Source organism: Pecten maximus, chromosome 8, assembly GCF_902652985.1.
Source record: "Pecten maximus chromosome 8, xPecMax1.1, whole genome shotgun sequence".
Lineage (NCBI taxonomy): Eukaryota > Metazoa > Mollusca > Bivalvia > Pectinida > Pectinidae > Pecten > Pecten maximus.
In genome coordinates this window covers 23,558,442-23,576,206 of record NC_047022.1, presented here as the reverse complement: position 1 = coordinate 23,576,206, position 17,765 = coordinate 23,558,442, and the positions used below count along the sequence as shown (strand labels likewise).

The window sequence follows — 17,765 nt, the reverse complement described above, 5'->3', positions numbered from 1 at the left end:
AACGAGATCAATTTAACATGTTGAACATAAACTTGAACGCGTCAAAACCAGTTTTAACATATTGAAAGTTTACTTAGAATTTAACGCGTTATACAAAAGTGTATGTTTACTCAGCAATAAGTAAAGTAACAATTTTAACGTTTATCCCCAGCTTATGTTAACTCGTTAAATTTATCTCGTTTTTGACATGACATAGACTGTAACACAAGTACACCTACAATGAAATAAATGTTCAAGCCCCTGTGTGAAGAATGCTAAAAATTCTCAGGTCCCTGTGATAGGGATGCTAAAAATATCCTTTTTATAGAAACTAATGTGGATGCTTGGGTCATTTTCTACGTGTAAACTAATCATAAACATATTTTAGCCTCTTACATTTTCCAACCTCATTTGTATCCGTCAAATTAATACGAATACTAATGTAGATAGATGTCAGTGGTTTTTTTTTTTGGTTTTTTTTGTTCTAATTCGCCAGATACCTCGGCTTCTGCTATATTTACACTGTACAGTAGATCTTTGATTCAACTTTATCAATTCGACTGACATTTAGATTTAACGGAATCTTTCATGAACTGTAATTCATAACCATGCTTAACAATTTCCCATGACTACTATTTAAGCCTATCTCACGTTGACAATATTCATGAATTTCCCTTTAAAACCCTACCAATAAACGTGTCATATGATTAAAAATTGATTTTCTAATTATATCAAGTATTGCCGAATAGCATAGACTAGTGTCTTATTATTACATTAATATTGTACATACAATGTATACAATACGGAAGTTCCCGACTGTCTTTTCTTTTCTTCTTTTACACTGTATTTCTTCTTCTTCTTTTTTTTATCTGAAAAACTTGATTAAATGCGAATTTGTAACCCTGGGACTAGTAATCATATGACAGAGACCCAGAGTTCAATTCCCAGAAGAGGAAAAGAAATACTGTATATGTTACCACAATCAGGGACGTACTATTGTAAGTTCTTGCTACTCGGGAGGCGCAGATTTAAAAGACTTCGCTGAAAATGGCTCTGAATGTGTTCAGTATCTATTTGACATTTGCATGTAATCTATGACGTCATCAACAATTATAAACTAGATTGGACTGTGACGTCATCAATAATAGACCATGTTGACGTCACGTTGAGATGGAAATGATGTGCATGCGGTGATGGGATGAAAGGGTGAATTTTCAGCATGAAGGACAGTACGGTGAGAGGGCATGCCGAGAAGAGGCATACCAGACCTGTAGCGTACCCATATAAGCGCGTTGATCCCGGAAATCGGTCGGGAAAGTCGGCCTCCATCTTTGAATACAAGACCCAGTCCCAGTCGGACCGGTCTACAGATCTCGTGAACGCTGATTGCACCAATCATGGTTACCACCTCACTGATGCTCTGGGAGAAGGGGCGTACGCCAAGGTCAAGAAGGCCGAGGTCATGCCAAGCAAACTGGCCAGAAACCAGACCATGGCAGACATCGCGGGGGAGTCGGGGAAAATGGACGTAGGTCTATTTGATATACTATATATTTGTATCAGTTAATTTACATTTTGTATTATGAATCAACAATTAGAGAGAGATCATTCCTGATGATTTTAGACACATGTTTCCTTTAGAAAACTGACAAAAATAAAGAGTGGTACAAATTGGCATACAATATGAACAACTGAAATAAGAATGTTTAACATTGAAATTCATTTCTGGAACGAACTTGGATGTTTTGTCTAGTTTTGATTTTTTGAGCTTTTCTTTAGCAATCATCGCCTACAACCAATTCCGAAGACATGATAGATGAATAGATACACGTGTCTGTATAGATATTGATATTCAGTGCTATTTTAATTCGACAACTTGAATACTTCAGGTGGCGATAAAGATTATTGACAAAAAGCAGGTACCGAAAGACTTCCTGTTAAAGTTCATGCCTCGTGAGTTGTCCAACCATTTGAAGAACCCGCCTCACCCACACATTGTGAGTAGTCTAAACGATATGGTACAATAATTCAATATCCTACGCATGTCGTTACATCTTGTTAGAAAAAATATGATTGTATTGAAAGTGTTTTATACTTTCAGTGTATGCTTAGAAATAGTGTATAGTCGTTCAGATGCAAGAATACGTTTTGTGGCACCTGTGGTGAGAGAAAAGGATACAGGTTACATAATTCATGAGTGACAGAGTGAGTGAAAAGAGGGGGGGGGGGGGGGGGTACTTTTTGAAAAATATTCAGCAAAATTGTCAGACCAATAGAGAATATAAAATTGTGTACTTTAAAATACCAAGTTTTAAATGTTTATGTGCCATCCCTTGTGAGAACTCATTTCACTTTTTCTTTGATTGTCCTCGTTTTGATCTTGAGAGGCGTAAACATGTTAACATCAACATTTATTCACTTCTGTTTGGAGACGAACGTTTTCACACGGACTTAAATATTATGATTGTAAAATATTGTTATACTTGTTTCGGAGAACATGTTAACATCTACATTATGTTGTTATAACTTGTACACAATCATATTGCTTTTCCTTGTGACCATAATACAAAATATGTTTACATCAAGCAAAGTTTCTCATTTCAACTGGTGTCACGGTATCCAAAAAGACGACAGATTATGTAATATATATGTAATAGGGGTATAGAGGATGACTTTCCAACGTATGTTTATATGTGAAACACAGGGGCTACAGTGACCGGGTAGTTAAGGTGTCCCGACACTTTTTCACTAGCCTCATTTTTTTTAAATATGTTCAAATTTGTTGAAAGGTTGGTACCAGCTATACCACCATCTGTTTTTCTCCAAAAATCAAGACAAAAAAAAGTCGTCAAAACAACAAGGAACTTGGATGGTTTTATATCTAAGAACACGTGTCAACAAAAACAGTAGACCCTACCAAGTTTAAAACGCTAAAACTACACAATACAACAGTAGACCCTACCAAGTTTAAAACGCTAAAACTATACAATACAACAGCAGACCCTACCAAGTTTAAAACGCTAAAACTACACAATACAACAGTAGACCCTACCAAGTTTAAAACGCTAAAACTATACAATACAACAGCAGACCCTACCAAGTTTAAAACGCTAAAACTATACAATACAACAGCAGACCCTACCAAGCTTAAAACGCTAAAAACTACACAATACAACAGCAGACCCTACCAAGTTTAAAACTCTAAAAACTATACAATACAACAGCAGACCCTACCAAGTTTAAAAAGCTAAAACTATACAATACAACAGCAGACCCTACCAAGTTTAAAACTCTAAAAACTATACAATACAACAGCAGACCCTACCAAGTTTAAAACGCTAAAACTATACAATACAACAGCTGACCCTACCAAGTTTAAAACGCTAAAACTATACAATACAACAGCAGACCCTACCAAGTTTAAAACACTAAAACTATACAATACAACAGCTGACCCTACCAAGTTTAAAACTCTAAAACTATACAATACAACAGCAGACCTTACCAAGTTTAAAACGCTAAAACTTTACAATACAACAGCAGACCCTACCAAGTTTAAAACGCTAAAACTATACAATACAACAGCAGACCCTACCAAGTTTAAAACGCTAAAACTATACAATACAACAGCAGACCCTACCAAGTTTAAAACACTAAAACTATACAATACAACAGCTGACCCTACCAAGTTTAAAACTCTAAAACTATACAATACAACAGCAGACCTTACCAAGTTTAAAACGCTAAAACTTACAATACAACAGCAGACCATACATAGCTTAAACAAGGAAAACATTTGTTTTTCATTACTCCTACATTTGTATCTTTAGCCGAATCGGTGCCGTTGACTACTCTATGTAGTCCAGGCTTTAGGGTATTGAAAGAATATCTTTGAGCTAAATATCTTGGGTTATGGATGTCTTCGGGGGTGAAGCCATGAGTGAGTAGGGTAAATGTATAAGATTGATGGGAATTTCCCTTTAGTCAAAGTGGAGTGATATCCGCTTAGAGAACTATATAGGTTAGTAGTTTGAGTCCCCGCATGGACTGGATATATTTTATCACCCCTTCCTATGTAAAATTGTGATTTTTTTCCAATTATTTTTTCCTTCACAAGGTTCGGTTGTTTGAGCAGTTCTCCACTCAGGACCACGTGTATATGGTAATGGACTATTGCTCAAACGGGGATCTCCTTGACCTTATAAACAAACACATTGGGGAGAACCAGAAAGGGATCGGAGAGGACCCCGCTCGAAAAATATTCTCACAGATCTGTAGTGCCGTACAACATCTTCATAGCAATCTCATTGTTCACAGGTACGATCACGTATCAAAAATAATAAATAATCATGTTATAAATTGCAGAGGAGCCCGCTCGTGAAATCTTCTCGCAGGTTTGTAGTGCTGTAAAGCGTCTTCACAGCAATCCTATTGTTCACAGGTACGATCAGGTATCAAATGTCTTAAACCATGTTTCTAAAATAAAAACAATCAAGGAAATTCTAATGACTAAATATTTTCGTAAAGGTTTGGTATATATGCATGAACGACTTTTATTTAACATAGCATAACATTGAAATATGATGCCATGACTCAATTATATACCACCAGGTGGACACTCCTGACGAATCTTTAGAATGGATTATTTAAATAAAAGTTATATCGATCTTTAATTAAAAAAAAAAAAGTATTCACATGAATTTGTCTTTTAAAAACAGTAGAACGCCATGTCGCTATTGCTTTACCGAAGTAGCAGCTAGGTTCATTAACCACAGAGAAATCTGTGAGTTCATACTCATTTGATTTACTTGCAGAGATTTGAAATGTGAAAACATTTTACTGGATAAAAACTTGGATTGCAAGGTAACGGGTAAGTATTCGTTATTTACACATATCAAGTATGTTTGTCTGTGCTTAAAATCTCCAAAGAAATAATGATGTTATCACAGAAAGAACTAAACATTAATGCTGTGTACATTACCTTAAAGCTCCAAAAGTGCCAAATACCTTGCACTCAAACATTAGTTTGACAAAGAGAACAACTTTGCAAAAAACACTACACACGAAGCCCTAGCTCCGTGATACACTAATAATACTTGTAAGCAAGAAGTTGTTTCGCATATTTTTAACTTAAACTTTAAATTTTTCCTTTTGCCGTTCAGATTTCGGCTTTTCCTGTCAAGTCCGAAACGTCGACACCCATCTAAAGACTTCCTGTGGTTCTTACGCATACACTGCACCGGAAGTGATTCGTGGGAAATCTTACGATGGTTTCCGGTCTGACATATGGAGTCTGTGAGTTTCAATGTCATTTATATCAAAATATGTGATTGGAGTTTTTATCTAATTTACTTATTGATATATACAAAATGGACATTTTGTAATGGCGAACTAGAAACTTCCTTAATGCACGTTTGGGTAAGGAACGTGCAACACACGCAGGAGAAATGCATTGCATCAAAACAACAATACCTTGTAGGAAATTGCGACGAAAGCGATAGTTTGGTAGATAACCGAATAAATATTTAAATAGGAGACAAAAAATAAAACAAAAAATCTTTAAAACATTCTTTTAAATAAGTCTTAAAAAAGGTTTTCAAAACATCCAAACAGGAAAAACATGGACGAAGATTATGTGACTTCTTTTATAACACGAATATCTGTTACCTTGGCCAGCAGGTTTCTAATAACTGTTCCCGCAGCCATTATGTCACTACGTACACAACACCATCAAATTAACAGTAGACTTATTGATTACACTTCATAATGCATAGCATTACGTTGCTAATAACTATATGTATATTACCAATTACTAGCTACATAATAAATGTATCAATATTGTTGTTCACGACAACAGAGGGATTATCTTGTTCGCGATGGTGAATGGTCGTCTGCCATTTAATGACAATCAGCTGATGGAGATGGAGGAGGAGATGAAGATGCAGAGGCTGAGGTTTGAGAGGAACGTGTCGTTTGGTGAGTTTGGTCTGCAATAGTACATTTAATGGGTTCAAGTTTTACACTGGTGGCAAGTCAGGATTCAAGTAGTTGGAATGATAGTCTGTGTACAGATGAGTTTACTCTGATGGACAGTCGGGATTCGAGTAGTGGGACTGTGTACAGACCTTTCACACTGATGTCCACTCAGTGTTGAAGTAGTGGGGGTACCGGTCATGGGACTGTGTACAGACCTTTCACACTGATGTCCACTCAGTGTTGAAGTAGTGGGGGTACCGGTCATGGGACTGTGTACAGACCTTTTACACTGGTGGTCAGCCAGGATTGAAGGAGTGGGGGTACCGGTCACGGGACTGTGTACATACCTTTTACACTGGTGGCCAGTCAGGGTTGAAGTAGTGGGGGTACCGGTCACGGGACTACTGTACAGACCTTTTACACTGGTGGCCAGTCAGGGTTGAAGTAGTGGGGGTACCGGTCATGGGACTGTGTACATACCTTTTACACTGGTGGCCAGCCAGGGTTGAAGTAGTGGGGGTATCGGTCATGGGACTGTGTACATACCTTTTACACTGGTGGCCAGTCAGGGTTGAAGGAGTGGGGGTACCGGTCACGGGACTGTGTACATACCTTTTACACTGGTGGCCAGTCAGGGTTGAAGCAGTGGGGGTACCGGTCACGGGACTACTGTACAGACCTTTACACTGGTGGCCAGCCAGGGTTGAAGTAGTGGGGGTACCGGTCACGGGACTGTGTACATACCTTTTACACTGGTGGCCAGCCAGGGTTGAAGTAGTGGGGGTACCGGTCACGGGACTACTGTACAGAGCTTTACACTGGTGGCCAGCCAGGGTTGAAGTAGTGGGGGTACCGGTCATGGGACTGTGTACATACCTTTTACACTGGTGGCCAGTCAGGGTTGAAGGAGTGGGGGTACCGGTCATGGGACTGTGTACATACCTTTTACACTGGTGGCCAGTCAGGGTTGAAGTAGTGGGGGTACCGGTCACGGGACTACTGTACAGACCTTTACACTGGTGGTCAGCCAGGATTCATTAAGTAAAGGTACCGGTCAATGGTCTGTGGCCAGTCAGGGTTCAAGTTGCGAGGGGTACCGGTTATTGTCTGTGTATAGATGTATGTACACTGGCTGCCATTCAAGGTCCAGTAATTTACGTTATTTTAGGGTTTTGCTCAAGATGTATTTCAGGTGTTCAGTGATAGTAATCAACACCTTCTTGACAGTTGTATCATGAGTTATTCAGAAGCTCTTTCGTGAGACTGAGATTCAAGAGGTGAAGAGAGAAAAAATGTCTTTCGGTGGCTGCGATTGCAAAACTGTCTTCTCAAATATCATCCTTCATATTGCAATGCTGTAGGTGAAGTGGATTTTCCTCTGGGTTTGAAGGAAAATGAACCAGTCAGCTGAGTGTAGTGCAAACTATTGTTTGTGCTACACGAGTATCTTTATGATAAACGGCATAGTTTTAATGCTGGTGGTTATAATGTAAAACTGTTGGTGAAATAAATAAACGATCTAATGCGTTTCAGCACAGATAACAAAATTATATCAAATTGATTCATTTTTGGTGATAATAAGACTGCATTTGAATCAGGAATGTAAGTTTATTAATATGTCATTTGAAAAGATTCATACACTTATTCAGCTTGCATTCAATCTTAACTTTGTTTCGTTTTTAACTGCATATTGCATTTTGCATTTTCCGTTACATTGACCAATCATATACTTCATCTTGACCAGTAACGCCACCTGTCGTGTCATATCCGGGGCAAAAAGGAAATTATACGGCTATGCCGAAAAATGAAAACAAATGCGATTTCTGGAGTCACTTCTGTCATCACTTCTACGGGTTTGAAAAAATGAAGTCTGGTTAGTCTAGTGGTTTTATTGTCTTGAACTCAGATAAGAGTGGAACAAATCTTTTGGTGAGATTATAGTACTTCATGATTTCGTTATATATTATACCTCAGTATCCTTGGCAGGCATGGGTGCTTTCGTTAGCAAGTCTTAAAATTATCTATATTGTGTCCCATGGACTGATGGTGGGAGAAAGTTGTCTTTTTGTGTACGGAGTACCAGTGACAATAGTAATTAGTACGCATTTGTATTCCAAGCCAAGTTAACATTATTCCAAGAAGAACATTGAACAAATTAAAGATATCTTCAAGTGCGCTTACCATATTGTATACATTTTGTATCTTTTCAATAAGTATCGGATATTAAGTAAGATATTTCGTTATAGGACGTGATTGATGTTCAATAAGGTTTGCCATACAATGGTCTTCAACGGGTCTTATGTTTTCCAGACTTCGAAACTAAAGCAGTGATAGATCAGTCATAGACTACTACCAGGGGGAAACACTAATAATGCAGGGGTTTGATATATATGGGATGGCGAAGACCATAGGGAATGTAAAGGTCGACATCGTGTTGGAAAGTTTTTGATTTCCTTATGCTGGGATGTATTCTGGTCGTTCTGTTGTTATTGCCATGGAATCTATATTGAGTGATGTGATGAAGATTAACATGGCGGCTGTCATAGATGTAGCCGAGACGCTTACCCCTCCGAGTCACTGAATCTTTGTTATACTTGTTTAATGGTCTCTGCAAGTCTTTACAGTATATACTTTTTTCCATATGTTGCCCGCGTTTTATCAATTATTTCGTTTACATGTCAATATTCTTTGCATGTCTCGGTCATAGCCATCTTTTTTTTTATATTATGTAGAAAATCTATGCGAAGTTATTGGTTATGTCTTCAGAAACTTTTATATTAAAAAATATAACATAATATGAAAGTAAATCTAACATTAAAAAGCCAGAGATATCGAACGTACCGGGTTTATCTTTTAGATTGTATGGTTCTGATACGAAAGTTACTCCAGTATCATCCATCCATGAGACCGCCTCTGGATGACGTCATAGATGACCCGTGGTTGACTGGAAAGAAACCGATACCCCGCCAAGTGACCAGGCCTAAATGGATAGTAAGTTTCGGCCATGGGTTGATAGTAGGTTGTGGACGTGGGGTTGATAGTAAGTTTCGGCCATGGGGTTGATAGTAGGTTGTGGACGTGGGGTTGATAGTAAGTCGTGGACGTGGGGTTGATAGTAAGTCGTGGATACGGGGTTGATAGTAGGTTGTGGACGTGGGGTTGATAGTAGGTTGTGGACGTGGGGTTGATAGTAAGTTGTGGACGTGGGGTTGATAGTAAGTTGTGGACGTGGGGTTGATAGTATGTTGTGGACGTGGGGTTGATAGTAGGTTGTGGACGTGGGGTTGATAGTAAGTCGTGGACGTGGGGTTGATAGTAGGTTGTGTACATGGGGTTGATAGTAGGTTGTAGACGTGGGGTTGATAGTAGGTTGTGGACGTGGGGTTGATAGTAAGTTGTGGACGTGGGGTTGATAGTAAGTTGTGGACGTGGGGTTGATAGTAAGTTGTGGACGTGGGATTGATAGTAGGTTGTGGACATGGGGTTGATAGTAAGTTGTTGACGTGGGGTTGATAGTAAGTTGTGGACGTGGGGTTGATAGTAAGTTGTGGACGTGGGGTTGATAGTAGGTCGTTGACGTGGGGTTGATAGTAGGTTGTTGACGTGGGGTTGATAGTAGGTTGTGGACGTGGGGTTGATAGTAGGTTGTGGACGTGGGGTTGATAGTAAGTTGTGGACGCGGGGTTGATAGTAGGTTGTGGACGTGGGGTTGATAGTAGGTTGTGGACGTGGGGTTGATAGTAGGTTGTGGACGTGGGGTTGATAGTAAGTTGTGGACGTGGGGTTGGTAGTAAGTTGTGGACGTGGGGTTGATAGTAAGTTGTGGACGTGGGGTTGATAGTAGGTTGTGGACGTGGGGTTGATAGTAGGTTGTGGACGTGGGGTTGATAGTAAGTTGTGGACGTGGGGTTGATAGTAGGTTATGGACGTGGGGTTGATAGTAAGTTGTGGACGTGGGGTTGATAGTAAGTTGTGGACGTGGGGTTGATAGTAGGTTGTGGACGTGGGGTTGATAGTAAGTTGTGGACGTGGGGTTGATAGTAGGTTGTGGACGTGGGGTTGATAGTAAGTTGTGGACGTGGGGTTGATAGTAGGTTATGGACGTGGGGTTGATAGTAAGTCGTGGACGTGGGGTTGATAGTAGGTTGTGGACGTGGGGTTGATAGTAGGTTGTGGACGTGGGGTTGATAGTAGGTTGTGGACGTGGGGTTGATAGTTAGTTGTGGACGTGGGGTTGATAGTAGGTTATGGACGTGGGGTTGATAGTAAGTTGTGGACGTGGGGTTGATAGTAAGTTGTGGACGTGGGGTTGATAGTAGGTTGTGGACGTGGGGTTGATAGTAAGTCGTGGACGTGGGGTTGATAGTAAGTTGTGGACGTGGGGTTGATAGTAAGTCGTGGGGTTGAAAGTAAGTTGTGGACGTGGGGTTGATAGTAGGTTGTGGACGTGGGGTTGATAGTAGGTTGTGGACGTGGGGTTGATAGTAGGTTGTGGACGTGGGGTTGATAGTAAGTCGTGGATACGGGGTTGATAGTAAGTTGTGGACGTGGGGTTGATAGTAAGTTGTGGACGTGGGGTTGATAGTAAGTCGTGGACGTGGGGTTGATAGTAAGTTGTGGACGTGGGGTTGATAGTAGGTTGTGGACGTGGGGTTGATAGTAGGTTGTGGACGTGGGGTTGATAGTAAGTTGTGGACGTGGGGTTGATAGTAGGTTGTGGACGTGGGGTTGATAGTAGGTTGTGTACGTGGGGTTGATAGTAGGTTGTGGACGTGGGGTTGATAGTAGGTTGTGGACGTGGGGTTGATAGTAAGTTGTGGACGTGGGGTTGATAGTAGGTTGTGGACGTGGGGTTGATAGTAAGTTGGGGACGTGGGGTTGATAGTAAGTCGTGGACGTGGGGTTGATAGTAGGTTGTGGACGTGGGGTTGATAGTATGTTGTGGACGTGGGGTTGATAGTAGATTGTGGACGTGGGGTTGATAGTAGGTTGTGGACGTGGGGTTGATAGTAGGTTGTGGACGTGGGGTTGATAGTAGGTTGTGGACGTGGGGTTGATAGTAGGTTGTGGACGTGGGGTTGATAGTAAGTTGTGGACGTGGGGTTGATAGTAGGTTGTGGACGTGGGGTTGATAGTAAGTTGTGGACGTGGGGTTGATAGTAAGTTGTGGACGTGGGGTTGATAGTATGTTGTGGACGTGGGGTTGATAGTAGGTTGTGGACGTGGGGTTGATAGTAAGTTGTGGACGTGGGGTTGATAGTAGGTTGTGGACGTGGGGTTGATAGTAGGTTGTGTACACGGGGTTGATAGTATGTTGTGGACGTGGGGTTGATAGTAGGTTGTGGACGTGGGGTTGATAGTATGTTGTGGACGTGGGGTTGATAGTAGGTTGTGGACGTGGGGTTGATAGTATGTTGTGGACGTGGGGTTGATAGTAAGTTGTGGACGTGGGGTTGATAGTAGGTTGTGGACGTGGGGTTGATAGTAAGTTGTGGACGTGGGGTTGATAGTAAGTTGTGGACGTGGGGTTGATAGTAAGTCGTGGACGTGGGGTTGATAGTAGGTTGTGGACGTGGGGTTGATAGTATGTTGTGTACACGGGGTTGATAGTATGTTGTGGACGTGGGGTTGATAGTAGGTTGTGGACGTGGGGTTGATAGTATGTTGTGTACATGGGGTTGATAGTAAGTCGTGGACGTGGGGTTGATAGTATGTTGTGGACGTGGGGTTGATAGTATGTTGTGGACGTGGGGTTGGTAGTAGGTTGTGGACGTGGGGTTGATAGTAGGTTGTGGACATGGGGTTGATAGTAAGTCGTGGACGTGGGGTTGATAGTAGGTTGTGGACGTGGGGTTGATAGTAAGTCGTGGACGTGGGGTTGATAGTAAGTTGTGGACGTGGGGTTGATAGTAAGTTGTGGACGTGGGGTTGATAGTAAGTTGTGGACGTGGGGTTGATAGTAGGTTGTGGACGTGGGGTTGATAGTAGGTTGTGGACGTGGGGTTGATAGTAAGTTGTGGACGTGGGGTTGATAGTAGGTTGTGGACGTGGGGTTGATAGTAGGTTGTAGACGTGGGGTTGATAGTAGGTTGTGGACGTGGGGTTGATAGTAGGTTGTGGACGTGGGGTTGATAGTAGGTTGTGGACGTGGGGTTGATAGTAGGTTGTGTACGTGGGGTTGATAGTAAGTTGTAGACGTGGGGTTGATAGTAGGTTGTGGACGTGGGGTTGATAGTAGGTTGTGGACGTGGGGTTGATAGTAGGTTGTGGACGTGGGGTTGATAGTAGGTTGTGGACGTGGGGTTGATAGTAAGTTGTGGACGTGGGGTTGATAGTAAGTTGTGGACGTGGGGTTGATAGTAAGTTGTGGACGTGGGGTTGATAGTATGTTGTGTACGTGGGGTTGATAGTAAGTTGGGGACATGGGTTGGTCCTGGAAAATATCATCTTGTTAAGGGAACTTGGTGTTTAGATACTAACAATATAAATTTGGTTGCATTTTTATTATCAGAGGTCAAAATTTCACCAAAATATTTATTTGGTAAGTCCATCCGAGACCTTTCATGGACGAAGCAATCACTGTGTGATGCAGATAAATTAATAGTTTAGGTTATATAAAAGGTTATCTAACACAACCAATACAGTTATTGCTAGTGACATTTCAATAACAGCTCTGTTATATTCCTTACACATGAATGGCCAGTATAGTGTGTGTAAACCAAGGTGGTAAGTGTGTACGAGATTGTAACAATGAGTGTTTACGAGATGGTAACCATAAGTGTGTTCGAGATGGTGACAATAAGTGTGTACGAGATGGTATAATGTGTGTATACCAAGGTGATAAGTGTGTACGAGATGGTAACCATAAGTGTGTTCGAGATGGTGACAATTAGTGTGTAAGATAGTAACAATAAGTGTGTACGAGATGGTAATGATAAGTGTGTACGAGATATAACAATAAGTGTGTACGAGATATAACAATAAGTGTGTACGAGATATAACAATAAGTGTGTAGGAGATGGTAACAATAAGTGTGTACGAGATGGTAACAATAAGTGTGTACGAGATGGTAACAATAAGTGTGTACGATATGGTAACAATAAGTGTGTAGGAGATGGTAACAATAAGTGTGTAGGAGATGTAACAATAAGTGTGTGCAAGATGGTAACAATAAGTGTGTACGATATGGTAACAATAAGCGTGTACGAGATGGTAACAATAAGTGTGTACGAGATGGTAACATTAAGTGTGTACGAGATGGTAACAATAAGTGTGTACAAGATGGTAACAGTAAGTGTGTACGAGATGGTAACAATAAGTGTGTACGAGATGGTAACAATAAGTGTGTACGAGATGATAACAATAAGTGTGTACGAGATGGTAACAATAAGTGTGTACGATATGGTAACAATAAGTGTGTACGAGATGGTAACAATAAGTGTGTACGATATGGTAACAATAAGTGTGTACGATATGGTAACAATAAGTGTGTATGAGATGGTAACAATAAGTGTGTAGGAGATGTAACAATAAGTGTGTGCAAGATGGTAACAATAAGTGTGTACGAGATGGTAACAATAAGTGTGTACGAGATGGTAACAATAAGTGTGTACGAGATGGTAACAATAAGTGTGTACGATATGGTAACAATAAGTGTGTAGGAGATGGTAACAATAAGTGTGTAGGAGATGTAACAATAAGTGTGTGCAAGATGGTAACAATAAGTGTGTACGATATGGTAACAATAAGCGTGTACGAGATGGTAACAATAAGTGTGTACGAGATGGTAACAATAAGTGTGTACGAGATGTTAACCATAAGTGTGTACGAGATGGTAACAATAAGTGTGTACGAGATGGTAACAATAAGTGTGTACGAGATGATAACAATAAGTGTGTACGATATGGTAACAATAAGTGTGTACGATATGGTAACAATAAGTGTGTACGAGATGTAACAATAAGTGTGTGCAAGATGGTAACAATAAGCGTGTACGAGATGGTAACAATAAGTGTGTACGATATGGTAACAATAAGTGTGTACGATATGGTAACAATAAGTGTGTACGAGATGGTAACAATAAGTGTGTACGATATGGTAACAATAAGTGTGTACGATATGGTAACAATAAGTGTGTATGAGATGGTAACAATAAGTGTGTAGGAGATGTAACAATAAGTGTGTGCAAGATGGTAACAATAAGTGTGTACGAGATGGTAACAATTAGTGTGTACGAGATGGTAACAATAAGTGTGTACGATATGGTAACAATAAGTGTGTACGATATGGTAACAATAAGTGTGTACGAGATGGTAACAATAAGTGTGTACGAGATGGTAACAATAAGTGTGTACGAGATATAACAATAAGTGTGTACGAGATGGTAACAATAAGTGTGTACGAGATTGTAACAATATAAGTGTGTATGAGATGGTACCAATAAGTATGTACGAGATGGTAACCACAAGTGCGTACGCGATGGAAATAATCGTCGATAGGTATCATCTCGTACACACCTACTACCACCTTGGTGTACACACGCCATATACTGGTCATTCAAGTCTGATTATGATAACAGCGCTGTGATCGAAACGTCAGCAGTAATAACGTTATTGGTTCTATTATATAGCTATCCATACCAACCTGAAGAACATGTTTCACTATAATAGTGATTTATATATCTATCTATCACTTTATAAATATTTCCAAGTCCTAAATCTTCTGTGTATTTTGCATGTTACTAGTATACATGTACATGTCCTTTTGCCTTGACTTTTATTATATCCTGGCATCTATTTATTTCTAGAACCCATACAAATGTCAGAAGGAAGTCGCGCCAGATATCGACAATCTACGTGTTGAACAAATAAGCGTACCACGCCGATCCAAACCCATCTGTTTTAAGGCGTCACCAAAGAACGGTCACTCTGACCCGTCAACACGAACTGTAACCGTGAACAAAACGGCTGGTGAAACTGTGACATTGAAAAGCAGAAGAAATACCAGACCGAGTGAGTTACCATTTGATTAGTGTACACATTTTATTAATCCCCTATATAGTTTTCTAATAGGGATGTACATACATAACTGTCCTTCGTTTACGACTTCGAATTCTTTACTGTGATTAGAAATTGATCTTAACGAAACGGAAGCTACAAATGTAAGCATAAGTGAGGTATTGCGCCTAGGAATCGCAGCGACATAAATTTGTCACGAATGCCTCTACGAAATTAAATGAAAATACTATAAACTTATCCATTTAATCACGAGATATACTTTTTATATGGACACACATATGTGCGTCAAAACTATCACTCCGACATACAATACTTAAAGTACATTAAAAACGGCTTTCTGTTTTGTCCGCTAATCAAAACACAGAAGAAAGCAAATATTTTATGCTAAATGTTCTTTACGTTGATGCAGGTCCGAAAGTTCCACTAAGACCACACACATGGCCAAAGGCGGAAAAGGACAAGAAAGAAAGTAGCCCAAGCACTCCGACGACTACTAATCCCAACTTCCGATACATTGCCCAGCTGGTAATGATGAATAAGGATAACTTGGAACCTTCACCAACGCCGTGTACTGGCAAGGAAGGTGGTGTCTGCAAACAGATGCCACTTTGGTTCATGTATAATAAGGTGAGTGCGCATGCGTGTCCTTCCAGCATACTGTCTAAAGGAAGTAATAACAAACAAGAGAGGTAAATTCCTGTTGATTAAATATTATCTATAAATGATGTAGTTGGATGGTCTGGAAAACTGTCAAAGTTTGAAATCAAGCAATGCACTATGTATTAATGGTTAAGGATATTAACATAAGATACATAAAATTAATTGTATGCTTTTCAACTTTTCAAATGTTGATTAATCTCCTAATTGAAATGTGTATTTAGTTTGTATTTTACTGAACATTTCAATATAATCTGTTTATTTGTCTTTTATTAATTGTATAGCTTCTTCGGGACCATTCTGAAACTATCAACGCCTCTGGTGGCGATTCTAAATGTACCTCAGTGAAAAGTGGCAAACCAGAAACTTCCGGAAAAGCACGAACAGTCGGCAACATCGATAGTAAGGTTAAGCCGAAGTCAGACAGCAAATGTTCATCATGTTCAGGAAGCAATGGAATGCTTACTACACAAAAGCCTCGTGCCGGTTCAACAGGTGCAAAGTCGGAAAATACCGAAAACAAATCACGTGGGTTCCCATACAGGTTACGTGCCAAACGACCCGCCACAAACAAAATGCGGAATGGGACTACCAAATACCCCGTAGAAGGATCGAAAAAACAAATGACACCAAAATCTGCCAACGTCGTTCTTGGTAGAACGAAGGTGAGGATCGTATCATCTACTATATGTGAAGTTAAAATAGCGTCAAGGGAAAATAACTCACTCAATTGTGTCTTTCTTTATTTAACTTATCAAGAAGGGATATCCAATTCACAACTAGTTTAGAAAATATTTTTAGGCTAATGTACTAATGCGTTTATCCTTTTTAAAAGAATTTATTTTGCATATCATTCGCCATTTCCTGGAAAATAATAATTCTATATTAAATCAAGATAATATAAGTTTATTTCACAAGCTAGAAACATAATGCATATATAAAAAAATTAAATGAAAATTAAATGCTTCATTTGATTATTGTGTCGAGCAAGACGATTCACTTTCAAACTACCAACGTCTAGAGAAACCTTAAACTCGTTATTCAGTGTCACGTATTAAACGCCGGGGAAACATCAGGCATTCATCATTTCTATTACGTTCACAGGTGACAGTTACATCGGCTAGTCCTGGAATATCTAAGTCAGCAGTTACAAGATCGACCAATACCAAGTCATGCACTCCACGCGCAACAGAGGTTACACCACAAGGCGAGGGTTCCAGAATCAAAGCCAAACCAAAGTTCAAGTTTGAAGACGAAACATCGAAGATGACATCGCCAACCGAGCCGTAAGTCTCAAATTAACCCTGTTACAATAACGTATACATGTATGTCTATTTACATACACATACCACATTGTAAATCCGTTGATCTACTAAAAATACATGCTTTTCCGTCCCTACAGACAACCGTTACCGCCACTGATGGGCCAAACGGTCAAGCACCATGTGACCGAAGTGTACAGGCCGTACCATGGTAACCGGCGCATGCCTTTCTGTCCCCGAATGAAGAAACATCGCCAAAGGGTCATCGTCCATTCTTGTACCTAATGGATGGTGTTGTTCCAACTTCCTTCAGTTAAATTTTAAGAGAAACCAAAATGTTCACTCATTATTATTAATTCCGTCTGAGTTATGGTTGTTCACAGAGAAGATATTTAAACTGATTAAATTGTTCTAATCTTCTGCGTTTTTATTTTGATTTCGTGACAGATATACTGTAATAACACGAGGATGTTCGATTGATGTGTCAGAGGTCAAGGTCATCGTAGCATGGATACATATGTATTCAATTCAATTAATTTATTACCTTCATTAAACCTTACGGTTTATCAGTACAAATATATACAGAATATACGTATATACACGAATCTTGTCGTGGAGGATGAAATTGTAGTCGGACGACAACTAAAGGTTATTGAAATCCGATAATCGATATACATCGATGTACAAAGTGTACGTAAGTCCGACAGAGAGTAACATTACACCAAATGTATATAAATAAATCTGGATCTAGCAAGTTTAACGAATATGAATTTGTAATTCATGCAGTCAGTTACTAGATAAAGCAGAGACGAATTTGCATTAAAATAAGTATGAACGCGTTTTAAATTAGCAGGTATTTGGTTGGATTGAGCAC

General features: G+C 39.9%; 1 protein-coding gene across 1 annotated transcript; it reads left to right on the top strand.

The window, feature by feature from the left end:
* The first annotated feature begins 1,152 nt into the window (after positions 1 to 1,152).
* LOC117332371 (serine/threonine-protein kinase MARK2-like) lies at positions 1,153 to 17,311 on the top strand. Its single transcript, XM_033891258.1, has 12 exons — positions 1,153 to 1,507; positions 1,869 to 1,976; positions 4,097 to 4,296; positions 4,794 to 4,849; positions 5,142 to 5,274; positions 5,837 to 5,955; positions 8,813 to 8,946; positions 14,762 to 14,966; positions 15,382 to 15,599; positions 15,914 to 16,294; positions 16,734 to 16,915; positions 17,032 to 17,311. Exons 1-12 carry the CDS (start codon positions 1,199 to 1,201, stop codon positions 17,174 to 17,176), a joined length of 2,190 nt encoding a protein of 729 aa, XP_033747149.1. The 5' UTR covers positions 1,153 to 1,198; the 3' UTR covers positions 17,177 to 17,311.
* Positions 17,312 to 17,765: the final 454 nt, after the last annotated feature.